The 26617-nt window shown below is 36.9% G+C and overlaps 1 protein-coding gene across 2 annotated transcripts in view; it reads left to right on the forward strand.

The window, feature by feature from the left end:
* LOC126814967 (uncharacterized) overlaps positions 1 to 25910 on the forward strand; it is a 28430-nt gene extending 2520 nt beyond the window's left edge. For both annotated transcript variants that reach the window (XM_050540451.2, XM_050540450.2), the window contains exons 7-25: positions 162 to 273; positions 665 to 799; positions 1372 to 1638; positions 2532 to 2771; positions 3184 to 3327; positions 10242 to 10351; positions 11291 to 11415; positions 11572 to 11693; positions 12172 to 12304; positions 12811 to 12929; positions 13530 to 13661; positions 14026 to 14208; positions 15028 to 15187; positions 15607 to 15713; positions 16754 to 16879; positions 18112 to 18240; positions 18783 to 18977; positions 21415 to 21619; positions 22867 to 25910. In XM_050540451.2, the coding sequence (XP_050396408.2) occupies positions 162 to 273; positions 665 to 799; positions 1372 to 1638; positions 2532 to 2771; positions 3184 to 3327; positions 10242 to 10351; positions 11291 to 11415; positions 11572 to 11693; positions 12172 to 12304; positions 12811 to 12929; positions 13530 to 13661; positions 14026 to 14208; positions 15028 to 15187; positions 15607 to 15713; positions 16754 to 16879; positions 18112 to 18240; positions 18783 to 18977; positions 21415 to 21619; positions 22867 to 23182 (3060 nt within the window). In that variant the 3' untranslated portion in view covers positions 23183 to 25910. The remainder of the gene's footprint in view (positions 1 to 161; positions 274 to 664; positions 800 to 1371; positions 1639 to 2531; positions 2772 to 3183; positions 3328 to 10241; positions 10352 to 11290; positions 11416 to 11571; positions 11694 to 12171; positions 12305 to 12810; positions 12930 to 13529; positions 13662 to 14025; positions 14209 to 15027; positions 15188 to 15606; positions 15714 to 16753; positions 16880 to 18111; positions 18241 to 18782; positions 18978 to 21414; positions 21620 to 22866) is intronic.
* Positions 25911 to 26617: the final 707 nt, after the last annotated feature.

Consider the following 26617-nt stretch of genomic DNA (forward strand, 5'->3'; position numbering starts at 1 on the left):
TTCACTCTTTTTATGAAGTCTGTCCTACTCTGAAAATACGGGAACTAACGAAAACCCATCTCCTAGCTGAGTTCTTCAGGATGTTAACATTTTCGTTTAATTCATATCTATTTTCTTTTTTCTAACATCGAACATATTGAAAGTGTCGTTTATTTATTTAGGCTTTCACAACTGAATATGGTGAAACAATTACATCTTTATTTGATGAAGTGTCAATGGTAGCTGGAGAACATTACACGTTTAGAGAAGCGTCTATAGCCCATAATTGTCAAGGTAAACATAAATTGCTACCTGTGTAGTTTTTAGGTCTTATTTGTGATTTATCACGTATTATATTTTTGACCCGTATTATGAAACGCTGGTTAAAACGAATAGTATTTATTTAGCAATGTTCAGAAGATAAATATTGACTTTGTGAGAGTCAATGCAGATTCTTAACCATTTGAACGGAAGTGGATTCAAAGTCCGCTTAATATGCTAGCACATTTCCTATTTCATAGGAACAGCGAAAAGTTGAGATATATCCGAACATATAAAATCCCTTGTTGACAATTTGTTTTTAATTTCAAATTGACTAAACAATAGAATCCTTATTGTGTCAATATGCTATAAAACACCCAAGCCTTTCTTAATAACTTTTAGCACTTTTTTTTTATTATTTGAGCAATGTTTTGTCCTGGTCGTCGTATCACCTGTGAAAATGGTGGCTATTTTACCCTGGTTAAAGGGGTATGTAGTTGTAAATGTGTTGATGGATTGAATCCCGATACTGGTTGCAGAACCGTCTTACAAGCGAAGGGTAAACTTTTGACATTTACATATATTTTGATCGTTATTTGTGTTGTTGGTGTGTTGGTTTGTTTTTTTGTTTGATTGTTTGTTGTCCATTGGAAGCCACGGTGGTTCAGTGAGTAAGACGTTGGCTTGCTAATCTGGAGGTCCCGTGTTCATACCCTGTGTTGACCATGAAAGTTCATAGGGATTTTTCGTCGCAGTGCCCCTTTGTCGATGGTGCAAGGCGGAGGGCCTGGCAAGAGACTACGCATAGTCGTTCAGATGGGACGAAACACCGAGGTCCCCTATACACTTTGGCATGCAATGAAAAATCCCTTGACAGTTGGGATTCAAAGTAAGAGTAGCCTAGTCGGTGCAGAACAGAAGGACGTGAAACCCATTTCATTTCATTTCCGTTCATGTGTTGTCCTATATCTGGAACTGATTACCATTCTAGAATAACTGGACTGAAGATATAATAATCATATATGGACATAGCAAAATTCCCCAATAGACAAAAATACATGATGTATTGTTGTTGTGGATGAATAAATGTGTATACATTGGTTTGACATTATTTATTTTCATTTATCGTAGCTACTGTTGAGTTTCCCAAAGGACACTATACCATATTGATGGCAAAAGAAGGATGTCCGCACCACCTATTTCAGACTGGACGTTTGACACACCGCGGAGAAGGGGACAATAGTGTTGGCCATGGAGGACCACAAGGGCTAGCCGGGGACTTTAGTACCAATTCTTTTACGTATCGTTTTTGTACAAGTGATAATCAATATAAACATGGAGGTGATTGGCCGAAAGGAAATTACTGTATCCTGAGAAGAGGAGGCACATGTCCGTTAGGTAATTTTAGTTTAGTATTTAGTACACACCAGTAATACCACCTTCACGTTGTAAAATATGCACAGTACCAAGTAAAATCATGATCAAAAACAGATTATATTTCTTTTTATAGTTCAGATTTCTTCACGATAGTATTAAACAGGTTCTGTTTGATAATACAAACTAAAGTGTCATAATTTCTTGTGAATACAGGTCAGGATTCAGAACAGATATTGCCCACGAGGAGAAACCCAGACGAATACCAGAATTTTTTTTATAACAACTCAAGGAAATATTTCCCCGTTTACGTTTAAACTTATGACTATGAAAGCTTGTGAACGCGATATAGTGCGGGGTTCTTGATTAAATTTTAAAAACTCGATGAAATTGCGGTATAACTAACATTTTCGTATGTTTCGAATACGTTTTCCAAGGTTATCTTTCCTGTCATATATTAACGTATATACCTAAAAATGTTGTAAAGCGATCACGGTGAATTAATTTTTGGAGCATAAAACGTTGGTGCTATTTGATCTGTGTGGGCTAAAAGGGATCCTATTGAAGTTTACGTTCAGATTAATGACATCATTAATTAAAAACTGGGCGAGAGTCTTCATTGAATTCGGATTGTAAATATCTCTCGTCTTCATTAGCCCAGTCGGAGCAGAACAGTAGGACGTTAAACCCCATTTATTTTCATTTTATTTCTGTGTTATCTTTAATTTAACATTTGGACTTTTAAAGCTTGTGAACACGGTACGGTAAAACCTACTCGGTCAAATTCCTTGACATTGAATATAGATCTTACAAGAACGCCTTGGCTGCTGGTGGATTTTTCTCTTATCAAGATATCAATCAGTAATTTTGCTGATTTTTGTAGTATTTGTTAACCAGTATTTTGTTCATTTCTAAAGGTTTTATTTCTGGCGGTGGGCATATTCAATTTGGTGACACAGACTGGAACCCAGCTTATGGTAGTAGATATTATGGAACGTTACCTGATGGCGTCTATGACGACAATACTAAATTGGAGTTTTGTTGTAGAGAAGATGGTGCTATTATTGAACCAATAGATCTACCAGCAGTTGCTCCCCTTGTATTGTTTCTTTATAAGCAAAACATTTTCGACCCACCTAGTTGTCAAGCTGTCAAAGGTAAATAAGTAATTGTTTAAGAAAATAAATATATCAGTAAAGTATTGCAATACATAATTTGGTCTGTTTAATTCCCTATTGAAGAAAACTTAAACTAAAATATTTTAAAAATGAAACCTTTCCATTGGCTAAGAACTAAAAATTGTGCTATTAATTTATGTCAATGAACTATCAGTATTGTTAAATTATTTTAGTTTAAATTTTCATATATGTCCCTAGGGCTCTTTGGGTTTTGACCTGAGCAGTTTGTCATTGCAGTATCACTTTTACTCTTCTCCACCCATCACCACCACCGTCATCATCATCATCATCATCATCATCATCATCACATTAAATTATAATGGAGTAATAAAGTTTATGTCTGAGTTTATGTGGTAATAATTTTACTTATGTTACTGGTGAATTTTGTCAGGTATGCAGTATAGACAGGAACATATTACATTTGATAATGAGGATGGTGGAATATTTGAAATATCAGGAACCACTCCCTATACAGTAACTAATGCGAATGAAAGGATATCAATGTATTACTGTGTATATCAGCCAGTAGATAGATGTAAGTAATTCTACAATAATTATAATTCTACAACACAAATTCCTCATTTCATCGTCGTTAAAGTAGCAGAGTTACGTTACTTCAAAATAGGGAGAGGGGTTTAATATAGGCTATGTCTACGAAAGCCCAGAAAGCTCATTCCAAATGCGAAATTCCAAATTCCAAATGCGAAATTCCAAATTCTAAATTCCAAATGCGAAATTCCAAATTCATGTCTTACCGATAAAATAGCAAATTGGCAGCCCCCCTCAATTAAACAAATTAGAATTTATATAAATTGTAATTTTACACAACTAATTACTTCTAGTTTACCTATCTGGGCCGGATAAATACCCGTTCCAAATTACTAGATTCCAAATTACTAGATTCCAAATTCCAAATTCAAGATTCCAGATTCCAAATTCCAAATTCCAGATTCCAAATTCCAAATTTGCTGCTGTAGCAAATCAGTTAGAGTATAATAAAAATATTCCAGTTCGGGTTTGCTTCGGCAGATGTGAACAGTTTGGGGCAAAGTTCCTCTGCAGTGAGCTACTCTGCTACTCGGTATCCTAGGACTGGCATTTTTTTTTTTGCTACAGCAGCAAATTTGGAATTTGGAATTTGGAATCTGGAATTTGGAATCTGGAATTTGGAATTTGGAATCTGGAATTTGGAATCTGGAATTTGGAATTTGGAATCTGGAATTTGGAATGGGCCTTCGTACACGCCTGTTCCCCAATCCCTATTCAGATACAAATCTGAATAAAAAATATTGCTTTAAAAAAAAAAGTTCAAAATAAAGTGACGAATCATGTGCCCCTTTGAGCTGGTGTACAAAATATCCAATGAATATTACCAAATCCGTGGGGTCAAGATACCTGTACATTCTGACAGAAATTGCTTGGTTGTGGTTTTATATAACGAAAATTGTTTATACTTTTGTTGAAAAAAAAATAGAATGAATGGGTCTACTTGGTTTTGAGATTGTTCGCAACGAAATGGACATACTAAACCCATCAAACATTGGCGATGCAAAAATTAAGTCTTCGATATTGGGAACTAAATGAATGCCGCTAATCAACTGAGCATTGTTAAATCAGCGGGGAAAAGTTCGCGAAAAGTCATCGTCTTCCGTTGTTCCATGTATTAATTATGTTAGATTTGCCACTTAATCTACAGCCAATACAATACATAGTCGTGCAATTATTCTAATTTCTCTGAATAAAATATAGAGCGACGGTGGTCTAGTGAGTATGACGCGTGCTCAGGGTTTGATCAAGGTGCTTGCCGAGGATGTTCCTGGTCTGGTCTGTCAAGGAAAACGCCCCCACCTGTGTTCTCGTTAGCGTGCACGTAAAAGAACCCCATTTCTCTTCTGAAAAAATTACATAGTAGGAACCGACGTGCTAGCAATAAATGATAGAAAAATTCAACACAATTATGTTATTATCATAACTCCCCTGAAGAAAATACATGAATCTATGACAGAATGGAAAAATGATATGGTCCCACCGCTACTCTCATGCATATATATTTATATATTAATATATTATTTTTGTTCTATTAAAGACCTACCTAGGACTTCGTGTAGGAAGGAATGTGAGTTAAAGAAATTCGTTTCATTTGATGTTTATGTGTTTTTTATGATAGGTGTGGAAACCAACAGATGGGCGCCAAGATAATAAAATATTTTCATAAGATTAAAGGCATATTTCAGATTCCTCGTGTAAAGAATCTGCAAAAAATCAATACCACTGAAAGTGAACTGCAATGAGAAAAATTAGTGGTAATAACTGGAAATGTTGCATATTCTAAATTCGTTAGTTTGGAAAGATACTCAACTGTACATGTGCTGTCTTATAAATTATATGTGCCTTTAAATGGTCACCGGGAACAACGGCGGAGCAGCTTTGCCCACACTGGCCAAATTGCCCCCGCCACCCCTCGAATAACACGGCGCAGTGCGAGAACTGTCCATAAAAATATATGTGTATTATTTTAGGTTGTATTGAGAGGTTTCCTGGTCCAAGGCACACGTGGCAAATATGCGGTTCTTTTTTTGGGAGTAAGACCATCGAAATACATGGAAGAGCGCATTCCATTTTCTTTTTAAATAATGAAAACTGAGGACAAGGATACAACCGTTTTCACAAAAAGAATTTCATATATTGGAAATATCACTATTTCTAAAATCTGAGCTAAAATAATACAATATAAAAACAGAAGAATGCCAAACACATCCGTTTCATATCTTTTTTTTAAAATTTATTTTAAAGAGAAAATTTGTACGAAATTGAAATCTAGAAGATAGTAATAGATATTTATAAAATATGTTTATGAGAAATTGGGTGAAGTACACCTCTTTCTGGATCCTTAAAATACCACGGTGACATGACATATTATGTCTTATACCTCGGCGGCTCCTGATAATTTTAATACATCTTAGGTCTTTAATATGGTGGCTGATAGTGGCCATGTTAAATCTCGCCCTTTTCATAACGCGACAACACGACATCACGACAGTATTGACGCAATCATACGACACTTCATTCTGTCCTATCATCGTGTTATTTTTATCGTAACGTCGAGATGTCGACTTATTGTCCTAGTCTCTTTCTACAAGTCACAAAAATACAGCTGTACTCATTACATCATATATAGGCCTAAGTAGCAGATTTGATAAATATAAAAGAGATAGTAGGAAAACGGTGATTAATTATTTGTTTTCTGAAAATAATGAAACATTTTGTGCCCACAAGTGAATTATATTTGGTATTATATTAAAAAATCTAGAATTACAATAGCAGGACCAAAGTGAGTTAGCTAAGTTAATTCCTTGAAGAAAAAGTGGTGTCGGGAGGTATCGAACAAGTAAGCATTCATTGCCATGTGTACGACACCCACCAATATTTATAGATGACTGGAGCGATAGTTTAAAAGTGATATCAGAAGACAGGGTGGGAAGGTGATTGTAGAAAAACCAAATCGGGCCACATTCTTTAAAATCACAGCATTATTTTTATCATAGTGCAGCACGTCACCCCAATAGTTGCAGGAGTTTTTTTGAATGAGATGGAGAAAACGATTCGCAGCCTGTCATTGAGTCAACTGGCGTGGTTTCGAATCCCCGGTTGTACGTGACAAGGAGTAGGGTCGCCTGTCCAACCTCGTGGGTTTTCTCCGGGTCCTCCGGTTTCCTCCCACTGCTAAAGACCCCTACGCGCAAACGATTTATTGAAATAAAATTAAACCATGTAAGTCCCGAAATGACCTAATTTGTGTCGAGTGGACGTTAAACCCCATTTCTCTCTCTCTCTCTCTCTCTCTCCCTCTCTCTCTCTCCCGTTTGAAATCACTAATGGGATTGAGGCCTAGATGAGTAAAAATAGGCCCAGTAATATCTTCAACTATGAACACACTCTAAAAGCCTCATACCCCCCCCCCCCCACGACACCCCAATAGATGCAGGAGTTTTTTTATGAGGTGGAGAAAACGATCCGCAGCCGTTATTGACCATATCGCATATAGGCTTGCATCCGTTTGACATCACTAATATCTTCAACTATGAACACACTCTAAAAGCCTCATACCCCCACCCCCACGTCTCTTATTTAGTTTTACAAATAATTCTAGAATCAATAAAATGGTATCAATGATGTTTGATACAACTGGAAAATAGTATGTCAAAAATTGATTAAACAACATGAGAAATATTACATATTGAATCCATATTAGTGATAACGTACATTTACTCAATACGTTCTAACCAATAGATCATCATTTAACTTGAAACAAGGGAAACAGTCGATCGAAGAAATCAGATTTTTAAAAAAAAAAAAAACAGGTTTCAATGTGACAGTAGTGCTTCGGTCATGCATTTACCTCCGAGAGTGCCATTCTTTCTTTGAAAGTAAGGATTGTGCCAAATTTGAACAAATTCCATCTAGATTCGCGGCCTGTAGGTAGAGTGTTGACAGATCAAATGTAAAAAAAAAAAAAAAAAAAAAAAAAACCCAGACCTATAAAAATATATTTTCTTAAACTCTTTTAACTTTGAAATTATATTGTTTTCACATGTGCTAAGTGTTTTAGCGAATATTTATAGAAGGGTCTTGTAGATAAAGACTATAGCGCATGTGCAGTTTTAACCTTCCGAGACGACAAATCGACAAGTCGATGATACGACAGTTTAGTGTTTTGTCGTACCGTCGTATCATCGACTTGTCGTGGCGATAAGTCGATGATACGACAGTACGACAAAATAAGGTCGATGATACGACAAAATCAGACGATCTTACGACAGTTTGTTCTGTCGTAAGATCGCCCGATTTTATCGTAAGATCGTGTGATTTTGTCGTGCCGTCGTATCATCGACTTATCGCCACTGTAAGTCGATGATACGACGACACGACAAAATCACACGATCTTACGACAAAATCACGCGATCTTACGACAGAACAAACTGTCGTAAGATCGCGTGATTTTGTCGTGTCATCGACCCGATTTTGTCGTGCCGTCGTATCATCGACTTATCGACACGACAAGTCGATGATACGACGGCACGACAAAAAGCGAAACTGTCGTATCATCGACTTGTCGACTTGTCGTCTCGGAAGTTTAAAACTGCACAGTGCACATGCGCTATAGTCTTAATCTACAAGACCCTTTCTATAACCATTCACTAAAACACTTAGCACATGTGAAAATAATATAATTTCAAAATTAAAATAGTTTTAGAAAATATATTTTTATAGGTCTGTTTTTTTTTACGTTTTATCTGTCAACACTTTACCTACAGGCCGCGAATCTAGATGGACTTTGTTCAAATCTGGCACAAAGGATGACACCCACAGATGTAAATGCATGACCGAACCACTACTATCATATTGAAACTTGTTTTTTAAATCTTTTTTTCTTCGATCGGCTGCTTCCCTTGTTTTCAAGTTAAATGGTGATCCATTGGAAGGAACATTTTGAGTAAATGTATCATTGATACGGATTCAAAATGTAATATTTACTACCCTATGTTGTTTAATCAATTTTAGACACATTAATTTCCAGTCGTATCAAACATCATTGATAGGGACCTACCATTTTATTGATTCCGAAATTATTTGTTAAACAAAATAAGAGGGGGTGGGGGGGGGTGCGTAGGGGACTTTCGGAATGTGTTCATAGCTGAAGGCAATACTGGGCCTATTTTTAATCATCTAGGCCCAGATCGCATTAGTGATGCCAAACGGATTAATATGCGATAAGGTCAATAACAGCTGCAAATCGCTTTCTTCACCTCAGAAAAAAAAAACCTGCACTTATTGGGATGGCGTGCTACACCAATGCGGTGATTTTATGTGGTCTGATTTGAGGTTTTATATAATCCCCTTCCCACTCTAATAAAATAAATTGGAAATCTTCTGAAATCGCTTCTAAACTATCGCTTCAGTAATCTATAAGTATTGGTGGGTGTCGTACACGAGGCAATGCATACTTGTTCGATACCTACTGACACCACTTCTTATTCAAGGAATTAACATAGCTGACTCACTTTTGTCCTGCTATTATAATTCTAGAGCTTTTGAATATAATACCAAATATAATTCAATTTTGGGCGCAAAATGTTTCATTTTTTTTTAGAAAACGAATCAACGTTTTCCTATTATCTCTTTTGACGAGTCTTATTTATATGTATCTATTTATATGTATCTGATGTAATGAGTACAGCTGTATTTTTGTGACTTGTAGAAAGAGACTAGGACAATAAGTCGACATCTCGACGTTACGATAAAAATAACACGATGATACGACAGAGTTAAGTGTCGTATGATTGCGTCAATACTGTCGTGATGTCGTGTTGTTGCGCTATGAAAAGGGCGAGATTTAACATGGCCACTATCAGCCACCATACTTTAACGTTAATATTTTCCATGGTAGTGTACTAATTCAGTCAATTATTAGGTATCGTTTGACATTTCCGCCTTTCTAATACACGTGTAATATACTGCTCCAGGGCCTTTAATTTCTTAATCCTTAATCTGAGAAATGTCATGTGATGTAAATTGGATGAAACGATAGTAATTCCTCCCCCCTTCCATTTTTGTTTTAAAAACACGTCTAGCTTTTCTCCACGTATGTGTGTGTGTGTGTAGGGGGGGGGGGGTGGATGGCCGAATGGTTAGCACGTGCGCGCTGTATCACAAGGTCTGTCATTGGGTCAACTGGTGTGGTTTCGATTCCACGTCAGCTCTGTATCATAAGGTCTTTCATTGAGTCAACTGGCGTGGTTTCGATTCCCCGGTTGTACGTGACATGGAGTAGAGTCGCCTGTCCAACCTCATGTGTTTTCTAGGTGTCCTCCGGTTTCCTGCCGCTGTTAAAGACCCCTACACGCAAGTGAATTATTTAAATAAAAAATTGAACCATTTGTTAGTCCACAAATGACCTATTTTGTGCCAAGTGGACTTTAAACCCCATTTCTCTCTTTCTTTCTTTTTCTCCACGATGCGGGTAATCTACATCAGCGTCATTGTATTTGGCTTCTCTACTCCACAAAGCAAGTTCCACCATTGACGGGGAACGCGGTATATGGGATTGTCGAAAAGTATGGAACAATAACTCTCAACTTTCAGAGTTGACGAACATGTAACAAAAAAAAAATAAAAAAATAAAAAAATAAATCTACATTTTACACAAACATTTTACAGTAAAGGATTACAATATGTCCCCTTGAAATTTTGTTGGCTATTTACAATTTCTGTGTTTTGTATGGTTGGTAATTGTGTGTTTGTCTAGTATGCAATGTGGTGTTTGTTGTACGCTCTGTGGTCCTCTGTTTTCAAGCGCAATTGTGCACATAAAGTAACTTAGAAATGAGAAATAAACAGACATTTTATGTTATATTGTATAATTTGTTATCATTCATTCTTCATTTTCAGATTGTGGTGGTGTTATTAGTTTGACCCATTCAAATGAACAAGCCTCCATTCATTCTCCCAATTACCCACATAATTATGAAAATAACAAAGAATGTTTTTGGCTGATAACGGTGAGAAATCTTTTATAAAAGAAGACAAGCAATGATTAAAAGAAGCTTCCTATCGTTAGACCAGTAGTGTACTACTTTTCAGCCTGGGCACTACAGAGATTTTTCTCGTGTCTAATTTACAATGGTGTAAAAGGTGCAGCTGATCGCATCAGGACCCACAAAATATTTACATATATGAAAATGAAATTGTTGAGGAAAGGAGTCGCAGGTTACTTCGGTTAACGCCATTCAGTTCTATTGGGGCATCATCAGGCGTTTAATATCCAGACAGTACCTTTAAGTGACGGATCAGCTGTGCATCGTTTAGGTTTCTGTCGGTAGTCATGCTGATAGAATCAATCTGGTGATAGACCAGCATACCGTGTAGATTTCATTCGGTAGATTGAGTAGTATACCTTCCTAGTACCAAACAAGCAGTACATCTTGGGGTTCTAATTTTTGATCTGACTAACCGAAACTTGACGACCGGTTGCACATCGATAATCGTCCCGAGGAGCAATAGACTAGTCCCCTTTCAGATACGACCAATGGAACACTGTAGTAAATGGAGGATGCACATTTGCTTCAAAAAATGAAATGAAATGAAATAGGGTTTAACGTTCTACTGTTCTGCTCCTATGCTGGGCGAATGAAGACGGGATCTTTTACGTGCATTCCAATGTATACACGGGACCTCAGTTTTTCGTCTCATCCGAAGGACTAGACAGCTGTCCTTGTCAGGCCCTCCGTCCTGCATCACTGACAAGGGGGAACCACGCCGGAAAATCTGGATGAACTTTCTCGGCCAATGCAGGGATCGAACACCTTGCTTCAAAACAGAATAAATCTAAAGTAGAGGAATAATTAACACATGACACAATTATATGGAATACAAGTTACTTAAAGAGTTTATTACAGCAATCGTTTAAAAACAATAAACAATAAACATTTCTTTTTTAGGGGCCACCCAAATCTAATATATTGGTAAATGTGAATGATATTTCTATAGAGAAATCAGAATCGTCTAATGAATGTATAGATACTTTAGAAGTACGGTATATTTTAGTAGGCCAGCGAACAGCACCGTAAGTAGTGGTTACAGGGAAAGGGTATTTTATGTTGTATCAGTCTTTAAATACCCGAACTTTTCCATTTTTAATTACCAATTTTATTTAGATATTATTTCACTGTAAATGCAGCACGACATAGTTATTCTGAAATTTGAAAAGCTTTTATTTCAGAATATGTGGTAAACTAAGACCAACTACAATACGAAGTGTTTACAATACGGTACTCATCCGATTTTCAACTTCTATGCAAACAGTAGATCGTGGATTTAAGTTAAATCTCAAGTTAGCTTTAGGTAATTCAGTCTTTTTTTTTTAGCCTACTTGTATTATTGTCGCCATTTTCTGACACGTTACTCACAAAGAGATTTGAACACATGCATTGATAGATGTTGACAATATTAGTAGTGGTAATGAATATTTAGAAAAAGATGACACCTTTTGATAATTGATTTACTGCACCTCACTGTTGATGATCAAATAATTGTCCTCTACCAATTGTACTAAAGGTTAAATTCTTAAGAAATTTTTGTCAAGAAAACTGTCAATACAGCGATTTGTTTCTCTCCAGAAACCCCGGGAAACAAGTCATAGAATTGCTCAAGCTCAACGTTGCCATTTATATCTGTACAGACAGACAACTATACCTTGTCTTCACATTGGAACTACAAAACATTTTAGGGACGCAACCGCACTGCTCTAGTATTAAAATGACCGACGTTGACCAATATGCAGCTTCATTCTATTCCGTTGTTTATTGTTTATTTTACTTAGCTGATGACCATTGTTATGATGTTGATAACAAAGGGAAATATTATAGAGGAAGTGTTAATTATACTAGAACGTATAAGCCATGTTTACCCTGGACACAAGTAACACACTGTAGACATCATTCTTTTAATTATGAGTAAGTAAATTTTTCTGGATATCATGATATGAAAAGTGGACTGTAAATTTTTCTGGAGAGAGAGAGAGAGAGCGAGAGAGAGAGAGAGAGAGAGAGAGAGAGAGAGAGAGACGTCCCCGGGCATCTATTACAGAGAGTTATATATATTTTTTTAAAATTCATCTGTTTTGACATACTTAAAATGTCTTCGCATTTCTGAGTTCTAGGGCGTCTATTTGAGACGGGGGTGCATAGAATCACCACCTGCCCAAGTTGTACTTTCTACGTTAACGCCGAAAGTGTCGTAGGTCGTTGTAGTAATGTATGGGGTAGGGTGGATTTAGAGCAGAAAAGTTATACTTAGAGACATAATGTTCTAGGATTTGATTCAGAAGAGTTATACTTGAAGACATAATGTTCTAGCGATCATAAGACGGACGCCATGTTGAGATACTCTGTTTACCCCATCAGAGTTTATTTTACTAGACTTTGTTTAAATCATTGTAATTTACTGGTTTTATTTTTAGCGATGTAAATGACGGATTAGATGGTAATTACTGTAGAAATCCAGGTCATGGAGTAAGACCATGGTGTTATTATGAAGCCACTGAATGTGCTAGAGATTATTGTGATGCTTGTGGTCTTGGTAATGAAATTTTAACGCCTTTTGGTCCCTACAAATATATATTGTGGTGGTATTTAGATCAATCTATCTATACTAATATTTTTGACTGTCGTTTTTTGTCTGTTTGTCTTTCTGTCTGTTCGTGGTGGATGGCTGTGTAGGACTTCCCGAGACTGAAATTTGGCGTCTAGGGGTAGCTCGGACCAGGGAGTAACACAGGCCTAGTGGTCTTGACCTACCGCTTTCGATTTCGGAGTTATGCTACTTTCAAACCGTGGAATGAAGGGTCATCCACTATTTGAAAAAAAAGGTGGAAATTCGTGCAATGAAAGATTTAGAAAAATAGAACAATCAATTATTTTGGTCGCAATAGTTTGAGGGGATTTATTTAGTTTGCTCCCCTGACTCGACAACACTGCGGTCATATATACTTTATATTATCTTTCTTTGAAAGTTGTACGACTAAAGTCCGTTGTAATATTTGAGTAAATCAATTCAAAGATACTGGTAAAATTCACTATAAGAAATTAGTAATAATCAAGCGCCCTGTCTACGTTTTATTTTGTCGAGAAAGTCCTTTAGATATTCGATAAGTAACGTTTTCCGTATTATTTATTTCAGAAGATAATGTTAACAAGATTTCAGATTGTGATGAGTTGATTGCCAGCAATCCCCAGTTTTGCACGACTGACTATGGGTTTGAGAATTGTCACCGGTCCTGTGGATTTCCTGTGCAACAACCAGAGATGAAAGGTAGAAATAATTTGCAACCATGACTTTATTATCAGTTTAAATTTCAATAACATAAATTACTGCGCATACAGTACTCCTTTGTCATTTGACCAGTATGGGAAAAGCATAAGGGGTCGTACCTTTTAAGTCTTGTTGCTTTGCCTTTCTTGGTTTTTATTTATAGATCATCAACCAAAATTTGCGCTTTTATACTGTTTGATATAATGATTTTATATCTAGTATGGGTGAGCACAGAGAAACCATGTCCTGAAAGACACATAACACCACACTATTGTAGAACTGGTTGATCCTCCACGACTTTCAGATACAGAAAAATATTATTTTTGGCAGAGTCAAGCATTATTTGATTTATCTTATTTCTTAGAAAGAGACATGATTTGTAACATCCTACCAAATGATCCGATAGATGGCTATCCTCTTCCAACCGTGGGGCCTTACTACGTAGGCGACACTGTTGCTCAGAGGTGCGGAACATTAGCACATGACGTAATTATCAGAGTGTGTTTAGGTAATGGTAAGTGGACACCAGCAAGGTTTGCTTGTGGAGGTAAGGATGTTGTTTTATAATAATTTACATGTTTGTTTTTTACTATAAGAATCCTTTTTGTCGACACCCCACTGGACACCCGTAACTTCTGTATTTCTCTTGTCATCCATGACTACGATGTGGTTGTCACCCGGTACTAGCATGTGGTGTGTGTCCACCGCTTTACTACCATGTAGTTATCGTGGTAGGGTACGTGTCATCCGTGACTACGATGTGGTGTTTGTGGTACGGAAACGACTATCCATGACGCTGTAACTTTTGTGGCACCGTACGGGTTTCCCGTGACTATTATCTAATTTCTTTTGTTTGAAGGGCATCTTTTATCTTCTTTAAATCCATCACTAAGGAATATGGATGCCACCTGCACAATATTGATATATTGTTTTGGAAGATATTTAGTTATTGAACATAAGAACTCTGTGTTATTGATACACTTAAGTTTTGACGAAGATACCCTCTTCTTTATCAAGCAAAGAATGAATGAAGGGATTCCAACTGGCCCGTGTTCTTTTATGTACACGCCAATTTGTAAACCGGATATTCGAAGGACCAGTCGTTGTTCCTTGTCAGGCCCCCCGTGCTTCACCACTGACAAGGGTGAACCACGCTGGAAAAGTCAATGGAATTTTCTCGTCCAAACACCGGAATCAAATCCCGAACCTTCTGGTTAATCATCTCCTTACTCACTAAGCCACCGTGACTCCCAATCAAGCCAAGAAATTCAGTAATTGTGTATCCCCAAAACTGTATAATTGTATAACCGACTGCAATTATAACTGGTAGGAGCCTTATTTAAATATTTTTTGACAATTATTTAAGTGTGTGTGGATGGGTGGACAGTATACGATGGCGGATGCTATAAATTTTACAACCAAAAATTGAAGTGGAACGAAGCTAATGCTACTTGCTATCAAGACGACGGAGCAGTTATTGCTCCTGCAAGAAATGCCGAGGAAATGGCATTCCTGAATAGATTTAGGTATTGTTTTAATTTTCAAAGAAATACTATTATACTTTAGTCTGTTCATTTTAGCGAGGGGGCTTAATGAAATGAAATGGGGTTTATGGTCTCACCTTAATGCTCCGACTAGGCTAATGAAGAAGGGAGTGGCTTAACGATCTAACGTGTACGCCGTAAATCATAAGGTGTATTATCTCTGAAGCTCGTTGGTTCGATTCCGGCTTTGTATTTGTATGGATACGCTAATTTCCTCTCAATTCTAAAGATCTCTGTGTGCAAGCCGTTTCTATAAATAAGGAAATACCACACGCTACTCCTAAAATGATTTAGTATTGATTTAGCGTAAAACCAATGTTTTGTCGATCTGTGTTGATGGTATCACTTTATATAGATTTATTTGATATTCAATATAATGAATGTTATTGTTTCTGTTTAAGTGGAGTTGTTAATCATTTATGGATTGGTGCCCACAATAAAAGTTCCACACATACAACATATGTCTGGTCAGACGGTCTTCCGGTTACCTCTACTAACTGGCTAACAGGTAAAATAAACACAAAAAATAAACAACGTGTTTAGTTCATACTTTAATTTAATTTAATACAGATCATAATTAGCTTTCTAATCAATACTATGGACAAATAGACTCAATGTTAATAAATAAACCGCATCACCAACAAAAATTTTGAAGTTTTCTCTTCATTTCTGGATGAAATACTGAAAGCAGAATATTTAAATAGAACGTATATTAATAGTCCTGGATTATACAACGAGTATTTTTGAAATATTTAAAGCCAGACCTATACCGATCAATACAGATCTATATTTCGTTTCGTTTTGTATGTTTTCGTTGGCATCCGCTACAATCTAATTAAAATACAGACCTATATTTCGTTTCGTTTTTTTATACTTTCGATGACCTCTACTACAGGAAGATCTGGTCAGTTGTAGTGGGGTCGCGTCAGATGTCATATTACCGGCTTTTAACCTTATGACGTCAGATACTTGATTAACCAATCAGCGTTGATGTTTCAAGTATAGGTATCTGGAAATAGAACTTTTACTTTGTCTTCGCTGCGAATGTCTACCCACAGTTCCAAACAGACCATTTGATTGGTTAATCTCTCACACCAACGATAACGCGGGTTATATAACATCTCTTCCAGAACCTAGTGCAGTAAAGACAAGTAAAACGACATTTTGAACTATAGGATCTGTGTTTTAATCAGATTTTCTACCGATGATATAAAATAAGATAGATAATCTATTAAAAGCAGGGTGAACACGTATTAGATTAGTTGTCTGGGGAAACATTCCAAAAGAACTTCCCGTGCAAAGTATTAAGCATACTCTACCTTGACGATAATATCTGTGATTTTGTTCAGCTGTGAGGCGTGGTTTACCTGGTAACGCTGATATAGCTAATAAGTACATATATCACCCAAATAAATTGGTAATTGTTCTTCCATATGTATTTGTGATAACCTAATGCTCCATCCAGTTACTAAATGTCTCTGAATGATTTTTATATATCATATCCATGACGACCGACATAATATAGATTTAATTTGTGATCTGTTTTAGGAAGACCCGACAACAGATATAATTCAGAGAACTGTGTTGTGATGCTGAGTCCATCTCTAAAATGGGAAGATTTATACTGTGGTCATTATTATAAAAATTATTTTGTCTGTATGAAAAATCGAACAGGTAAAGATTAATAACACTTATATACACTTCAAAAAAAGTAGGGATATTCAGAAACAATACAAACTGTGGAAATGCACTGCTGTTTTTATTAGAGGTAACCAGTGTATGTTAATAACAGACCAATTGTCTACACATGAACATAAACAGTTCATATGGGCGGCTTCTCTGATGGCCTCATTTCATTCGCAAAGAGATACAACGTCAAAAGTGAAAATGGACGATTTTGATTTTTGTGTTAATAATGAGAAATTGATCCACCAATCCTCAGACATTCAGCAATTCGTCGTGGCATGCTCCTAATCAACCGTCCAATCACGATTTGGGGCAATCTGACCTACTCCTCTTGCAGTGCCACGGCCAATTCTTGCCCGATCAAATTAAACGTAACACACTAAAGCAAAGATACGCTAAACAGTAAATATTATGCAAGAACAGATAGGAAAGCAAACATGGATAGATAAATCAGCACGCGGCAGTTTTCATCAACCCTTCCTTGAAGTGTCAAATTTGACAATGAACCCCTCCCACGTGCATTGCGCTATTGCGTGTCGCATGTGCAGCTCAGTGGTTCTGTTGGGGCGACAATTTCTTCATCTGTGAACATACTCTCAAAGCATGTCAAATGTCCATGACTATTTATCATTTCGCAACCTGTATAGGTATTTGCATTTCAATATCCCCTACTTTTTTTGAAGAGTATATTTGTTTAGTTGCGCTGTACTGTAGCTTACACAAGAGACGTGGTATGCTTGTTGTTAATTAGGGGCATTAGGGGCATTGTTAATTAGGGGCATTTGTGTGTTTGTGTGAAATTGATCACTAAAAGAGTTCCTCAAGATATTGAACTTCGGAGACAATGGCAGAAATTCGACTTAAGATAATCTCATTAAAGTTCATAGGTAAAATAGGATGTAATGGATAATTTACACAACAGGTAGGACACATAAACATCTAAGGCTATTATTTATTTTCTGGGGCTGTCAAGCCAGCAAGAGTGTCATTGTCCCTTTAGGCCTGTTGAGTAATGTATTGTATAACATGTTATAGTGACGATCTCGTGTTTAGTAACCAAAGTACCGAGCCAGGCATGGCATCTGATCATCAATAACAATATGTAGAGTTTCACAAATCTGTAGTCACTTGAACGAACCGTTTAGGCCATTTCTTTTTAAAAAAAAAATAACGGTAAATCAACCTAAATAAACATAAAATCGTCTCCATTGTTTTATCAGTGCGTGTGACGTGTATAGACCAGATAGATAACTGTCTTACCAAACTACAAGAAAATCCTAAAATGTGCAGCATATCTATAGGCTACAGTGAAACAGTATGCCCCTTTACCTGTGGTGTTTGTGAATTGGGTAAGTTTTACAGATCAATTAGTTTTCTGAATTATTCGGTTAGATGTTTTAGTATGGTGAGCCATGTCAGTAAGGAATTTTGAAAATAGTTTGGAGCTACGCTGTGTAGGCTGCTGCTATTAATTGGTATTGGTCACTTTTAAATATTGCAAATCGAGAAGCTTCCGTACATGTACTATTATCTCACAACGTAGTCCTTTGATTAATGCACTTTTTTATATCTGATTACCCTTTAATCCTAGGGTGACACCCTTTAATCTTAGGCTGACATATTCTGCACAAACACGTTGTGCTATCCTTCAATTTTACATCAAAATCATGGGCAATCATAGGTTGATTGGCGCAAATGTGAACACCATAAAGTATTGCTTTAGGATATTTTTTGTTGGACACCAAGACATGTTTATTACTAACTGACATAATCTAAATCATACAGCACACTAGTTTTACTGTATATTAAGGACCATTAAAACTAGTTCCCAATTTTTGTTTACTATGGAAATATAATATACTTATACATGTACCTTGTCTTTTTCATGTAGGCTTACCAAATGTGTACTGTTCTTTGCCAGAACCGTCAGCACATTCTGCGACTGTATTAAATTATTCGCCATGGCTATCAAGAGGAGAGTTTGTCAGCTATAAATGTGTAGATGGTTACGTTTTGTCTGATGGTAATTTAGATAGAGCTTGCCAGCCTGATGGAACATTAACCGGTTCTCCACCTACATGTATAGGTAAAAATCAATGGAAATAAATGAGAATTTTGTGACCATCCGACCATCTGACGGAGCACTAATCTGCCAATTGAGACCATGATATATCCCTCCAGTGCTTTGAGGGAAAATTTTCCTGGACAGCGGCACTAGGGCCTACCTACTCTTATATCGAATTCTAAATGTCAAGGGATCTTTTACGTGCACGCCAATGTGTACACGGGACCTCGTTTTTTCGTCCCATCCGAACGACTAGACAGCTGTCCTTGTCAGGCCCTCCGTCCTGCGTCACTGACAAGGCCAATGAGGGATTGAACACCCGACCTCCAGACTAACGAGCCAACGTCTTACCCACTTAGTCACCGTGACCCCCGTCAATAATGAACAATCGCAGTAGGCATCAAATGTGCAGATGTCATGAAAATCGAACAATATTTTATTCTTTTGTAAAGTGACTCCCACAAAATTGCCTATTTCTCGAAAATGGCAAAAATTCAAAAATGATTCGAATACAAATATTAAGAAATGAAAAAGTTATATGCCTTTGAAACTGGTTATTATTTTAACTTTTAAATAACAGTTGCGGGAAAACGGAATTCGAAAATCGGTTTCCGCCTTGCTCTGCTTCTCAGCTAAAATGAGATAAAATAATATTTTGTATTAATAATTATTATAGCTGGTGCCATTGTATATATACTATGCCGTTAATTCTGTGTCAATCGGGTACACTTGTTAAGAATAATAAGGTCGTTTACACCAATTCGGGTGGAAACTAGCTGCCACCTAAATAGGGGTAACTCCTAGCCTTTAGTGGTGTAAACTGATAACACCCAACTAGTGTAGAGCATTACACCAATTCAGGTGGAAACTAGTTGCCACTTCCAGTAGTGTAAACTGCCTGATACACCACATTCGGATGAGTGTTGCACCCAGACAGTGTAATGTTACACTTAAACTATTTAATAGTTTCCACCCGTGGTGATTAAACCTTACCTCTCAATAATGTTTTGTAAATTACACTTCCTCTTTAATTATTACACCAACGCGGGTGTAATTTGTTTTGTTGGCTATTTATTTCAAGCCAACGACTTTTAAGTTCAGTAAACTTGAAATTGGCTATAGGCCTCTATGATAATTAGTATAGGGCGTTTAGCCCCACCCAGATTACATATAGACCGTCGGCTATTTCGCTTCATTTTACAGCGGCATTAAATTGACAAATATCTATCAGAGTGATTGAAATTCATCGGCTGTTGGGATGGGCAATTAGACAATCTGTATCAGTTTACAATGAATATAAATCACGAGGAAAAATCAATACACATATCCTTATAGCTTAGCTAAATAATGTGATGTATTCATTTATGCACCTCGCCTAAATTAAGAATAAAATAATCTATACTTGAGGCATTATGAAAAATTATTAAAATTATTATACATGATAATATTCTGGGAGACGTATATTCGTAATAAGTAAACACTCTAAAATGAGTTATAGTTGTGTTACTAATGCAATTAACGCCATATTTTACAAAAACACTTAAATTGGAGTACACAAACACTTTTGTGGTGCAAGATACGTTGTAAAATTGACACCCTATTCAGAGGAATAATAAAAATTATACCTGTTGGTGTACATGCAATAAAACGCATGTAGAGGTGTAGCTCATCCCAAACACCCTTTAGCGGCTACAATTACACCTATCCTGGTGTGCATTACTCACGAATATCGATTACACTTTTCGAACCCAATAAACACCGAAAAAGTAACACTGTTCTAGGATTTATTCCCCAATAATAGTTACACCTTTTGGTGTAAATGCAGTATAACACTGGTAGTGGTGTAGCTTATCCAAAACACCCGAAATTACTCCTATTCAGGGGTTCAGTAGTTACCAATATCGTTTGAACTTGTTAGGTGTAGCTCTTTTAGTTGGTTGCCCTTGCAAAAGTATTACATTTTAAAAACGCTAGTTGTGGGGTAAAGTTTACATTTAATTAACACAGCTTATAGTTTATAATTGCATCCATTTTTAACAGGGTATTATTTAAGTATTGCTTACGCAAAACAAATGGGTGAATTTTCCTCCACTAAACATTTCTAACTGAATGTACCCGATTTGGAGATCCCTGTCTGCCCTTTACGCAAAATGCAAGTCTCCCATATTTTACGCAGACACAGTCGTAATGTTTATGTCCTGAGAATGAAACAATGTCGATATATGTGAAATTTACAAGAGACTAATCGATTTATCGAAGTTCTAGGCGTTACGGCTCGACGAAGAGGGCAACGGGTGACGATTCCAGGTATGTCACTAAGTTTTGGCGATTTAAATTAAAAATTGAAGAAATGGCGAGACATTGTCGAGCCGGAGTATCGCCTGCTATTATGTTTTTTAAATATTATAGAGTGTTTCTTATTGTACATTTGTTTGTTAATATATTTTATTCTTTCCAGAAAAAAGTTATTCAAAAACATTTTCCAATGATGTCATCATAAAACACCGTTCTAAGATTATCCGAGGTTCCCAAGTATTGTTGTCACTGAATAGTAATTTATATATCACCAGATCCGGTAGAATAACTCAGTGGCATTTTTTCGCGGCGGAAGGGAAATCTCACATGTTTCAAGTCTGGCGTCCGATGGACGCTACAGGAACAACGTAAGTCTCATTTGGAGCAAATTCATCGACAAGAGACGGGTTTGGGTTTTAAACATATTGGTCAAATTTCTATTGACAGGGTCAAAACGATCTGAAACCGTTTGTATATAAAATAATATATCTGTTTCAAACCGGTGCCTTAAACCGACCAAGACAATTTTTACTTAAACAGATTTACTTTACATCCGCTATCACCGGCTGAAATACATTAAGTTGTTTTGTTGGCTGATCTGCTTTGTAAACCACGCCTTAGTTTAAAATCTCTTTGCAATTCTAAAGTTGACACTGTACGACCATTTGCCATCCGATAAATTCACCCTTAGACTCTAGAAATTAATGAATGTGTTCTGCTCATTTCGGCGTGGACGACAAGAACCATTGACAGTTATGTCTGGCTTTCACGTGGGCTACGAATGTTACGAATAGCTCCGAATAATGGCGAATCGAAATTCGTGGCGATTCGGGAAAAATATCAAAAAGATCGTAGAGAATATGGAGTTTAGGAAAGAGTTACTATAATTCGTGGGTAATCGGCTGAAAAATATGCCGGGTGTGAAGGTAGGGTTCTACGAAATGAAAGAAACATCCATACGAACTAAAGCGATTCAGTTACGAATGAGTTACGGATATTCCGAATACAATTACGAATACATTACGTTCTCCACGGATAATGCCGATAAAGCTACGAAAAGTCTAGGATATTTGGCACTATTTGTTAAAGAATCGAATAGGAAGCTGTTACGGACGATAGGAAAGGGCTACGAAGGGTTTACGATACGTCTACGAATAGACCTTCGACGAAAGTATTTGACAAACAACAACTCTAGTGGCAGAAGTACGAACTGCTACGAACAATACGAACGTGTACGAACCAAATAAGAATCACTCATGAACTTCAAGAACCGTCTACGATTTATCTACGAATCGGAAAAAGTTTGGATTCGGGACGATTTGGGGCGACTCGTAACATTCGTAGTCTATGTGAAACAAGGGCATTAGAATAACACACTATATTGCGTGTACCCGTCTTCATTATCTCGGTTGGAACCGACAAAATAAGTCAGTAAACCCCATTTCATTCATTCGTGCTATTCGCGCTCCCGGGCAACATTAAAGCCGTTAACAATACATCATTGTTTTGGTGCAAAGATATCTTTATTATTTCTGACTTCAAGACTAACATTTATCCAAAACGAAACCCTAGTTCACTCGTATTGTCACAAACTATTATTCATTATTATTTACAGGTTTGAGTTGATCGGTTTTAATGAAATAACACCAACAGAGACCAGGATGTATATATTTAATATTGATACTAGTCAACAGATTGTAGTGACACCTGGCGATATTATAGGTATTTGGTCTTCTATGGGATCAATTGATGCTGGAATAACGTATGATATATGTCAAGCAAACCTTCACCCCCAAGGCAGTGATATGTTACGCACCTCTAGAATGTTCTACTATAATACGGATTTCAATATAGGCATGACTACAAGTGTTGTAGACTATAGCCCTTCGTGTATGATGATTTCAGTAAAAGCCTATATTGAACCGATATAAAGAAATCCAATATGCATACATATGACATAATGTTCGGAATTTCATCAGTGGCTAATACATGCAAAACGAAGTCGACATTATAAACTGTCAGTTCAATATTAATAGTTCATTTGAATATATGTCCCCTCTCCATTCCCAGTAATTATTTAATGATAACTTACTGAGTCTCTATTTGACTAATATATCCTCGGTTAGAAATCTTCTGGGTAATCTTACGTGCACGTTGGCCTAATCTGCAGTCTAATCAAATAAACCAACATTTCGTTCCCTTTTCATATCGGTTGACTATAATGCGGCGTTTCCCAACCTCTGGGTCGCGACCCAACTTGGGTCGTGAGCACTTTTCGTGGGGTCGCGGACTAGACTGAGAACTTTAAAAAAAAATGCTATCTTTTCATGTAATCTATACATCTTCAATAGAAGGCTTGATCTCGCTTTAACTCCGTACATCTTATCAAGGCTTTCACGTAACACTCTACAATTTACAATTTTCGTCACTAATTTCGATTGGTCTAGGACCCAGCTTTAGACCTCTCAGATTCCTCGATAGAAAATACCATCGCGAATACCAAGTCTCGCGCGTTCCAACTGAAATAATCGAGTTGCAAAGTTCAAGATTCGTTCATGGTTGCTGGAAATTTCCAACACAAAGAGACTTGCCGCTGCCAATTTTCATGCAAATAAATACCTCTCTAGTGTCTAAAACAGTTTCGATTGCTTTTCCGTGAGTTTTTCAACTGAAAAATAAAACCTTTTAACGGCTGTAAACTTGAAAATAAAACCTTTTAACGGCTGTAAACTTATCTATTCATTTTTTTGTGGAGATCGCAATGTTTGTATTTGGATATGTGTTTGTATCACGACCTCTGATTAAACAACGTTATTGTTCACGTGTCTGCAGTAAAAGGGAAATAACGTACCTAAAAGTTCGGGAATTTCAGACAATTCTGGCAACGGATAGAAGTTGTAAAACTGCGGCCGTTGCTTCGGGAACATGTGGTCTATACAACTCTTGCCACATTGCTAATCGATTTCCTCTCATGGCCACGATTTGTTTCATCGGTCTATCATTGTTTTCTCACTCTGACGGGATTCCACGTAGCACTTTGTGCAATACGGCTCCTCATGCCGTACCCGTCGTCATACCTATGCGAACAGTCTTTTTCTGCAATGGTTGTGATAAAAAAAAAATTAGGAACCGGCTTGAAATAGAAAGGGACATGTTTGTCGCGCTGAGTGGCGTTGAGCTACGCATTGAAAACCTGGTCGCTGAGAAACAGGCGCAACCATCAAACTGATTAAAAAATCAATAATTTGTTATCAGACTTAAAAAAATCAGTAATTTGTTATCAGACTTAAAAAAAATCAGTAATTTGTTATCAGACTTTTAATAAGTAAACAATAATAAAAGTGAATGATAATGATGTTTCATAGTAAAATGTGACTTTGTTCTTCGAGGGGTCGCGATCTGATCCTGGGTCTGGAATGGGGTCGCCACCCAAAAAAGGTTGGGAACCTATGCTATAATGACTGATGCAACTTTATCATATCGAACATAAAAAGTAAACGCTGCTCTAAGGGACCTCTTTGGTTGACTATATATTATAAAGAAGGTCAAAGTTACTGACGTCATCTGCTAAGAAACATAGAACTATTAATATTTTAGGCTGTTTCGAGATTTCCATTGGTACAATTGCTTGCACGTTTGTAGAAGTCATATTTGAAAAAAATTAGCCAAATTTCTCACGGCGGGATTGCCTTCATTTAAGCTTGATGACCATAATTATATAAGAAATGATGTTCTAAATTTATGGACAAGTTCATTAGAACTATCAGAATACAAATAAATGGACGAGCTTGCTGTACTGTGAAAACGGTGAAAAGACATATCAGGTGTTTAGATTTGTAATAAATAGTAAACTTCCTCTAGAGTAAAGACAACACGCTGCATGTTGCCATAGCAGGAGTAAAATGGTAGACGTTCCTCATGCTTTTCGGGAATGGAGTAAGTGTGTTATAAATGGATTGGAATGAAATGGGGTTTAACGTACTACTGCTCTGCTCCGACAGGGCGCATGAAACTGTGTTATAATAGAAACTTCTATAAAATGATCATTTTGGCAAACAGCAGAATGAATTAGACAGCCATTCAAAAGAAAACTAATTTCTAAACTTTTCCTATCCAAGCACCAATTAGATATCTGATATGTTTATTGATACAAACACTCTTCAATGAGACAATTGGAGAAGTTCATTGTTATATGATTTGTATATAAATAAAAGGTGAATTTTAGTCTAAAATGATCTTATGTTTTATCTAATAGACAGACTGAATACAAACATATATTATAAAAAGTATGGTTCTAATGCTAAACTCAATTCATCCATACAAACTTCATAATAATGTCATATATATTATGGTCAACTTCCTAGTAAGTGTTGTTAACCTGTCACCACTTTTCAAGCCGTCATTGGTAACGACGTTAATCCCATCTATTGTTTTTGTTGATTTATTATATTGTTTAATCTTTTATGCATTGTTCATCTATCGACATGTCAGATTTAATTACATTTACTTTTAGCTTTTTATCTGATTTTCCTTAAATATTACAAAATGTGTACATTGAAGGAGTCACTAGTTAGGATCCCTTACTAAGTGCAGTAACTGGCCTGTCAGTACTGTATGACGATATATGTATATTTATGTTCCGGTATATTAAAGAATTGAAAAATCTTTCGAAGTCTGTTATATCCGAAGAGAGAATTTACACCTCTAAAATATCACATCTAACAGCTTTCAGAACCGTCGGAACCGGAGCACGAAGGGAGATGAGGTACCTTCAGCCAATTATGTTTGCAATAACTTTTTTTTAAAAAAGCCCCCCCCCCCCTCCATCCATCCATTATGGATGTCGCTTGTGTATTGAGAAGGGACAGTTGTTGGCGTCATAACTGTAAGCTAAAGCTAAATATGGCTTTGATGAGCTTATTAATTTTACTAGATTAATACGTTTCCAAGCCCGAATGGAGGGAATTGCTTACGTACGTCTATAACGATCATAATTCCAAGTTGCCCTTTTAACCCGGATTCAACGTCGGATTAACCATGGTGGAGGCCCTGGGGCCTGGAACATGTGGGGGCCCCTGATCACCAACTGTGGAGCTGTGGCCGGTGAAGCCGGCCACCGCGAGCGCCAAGGGCGCGAAGCCCCGCAAGGGGGGTTCGGGGACATCCCCCCCCCCCCGAAAATTTTCAGAAATTGGAGGCCGGAAACGTAATTTCCTGGCATTTCAGGCACTTGTGTGGAGCCATTTAGAAGTACCTCCCCCAGAAAAAAATAAAATTCTGTCACAAAATTAGCGCATTCTGGCGTTATTTCAGTGGACCAATCCATGCGAGTGCTATAAAACTAACCCTACCCGTTACCCTAGTTT

This window comes from Patella vulgata, chromosome 3 (assembly GCF_932274485.2).
Source record: "Patella vulgata chromosome 3, xgPatVulg1.2, whole genome shotgun sequence".
In the NCBI taxonomy this organism is placed as follows: domain Eukaryota; kingdom Metazoa; phylum Mollusca; class Gastropoda; family Patellidae; genus Patella; species Patella vulgata.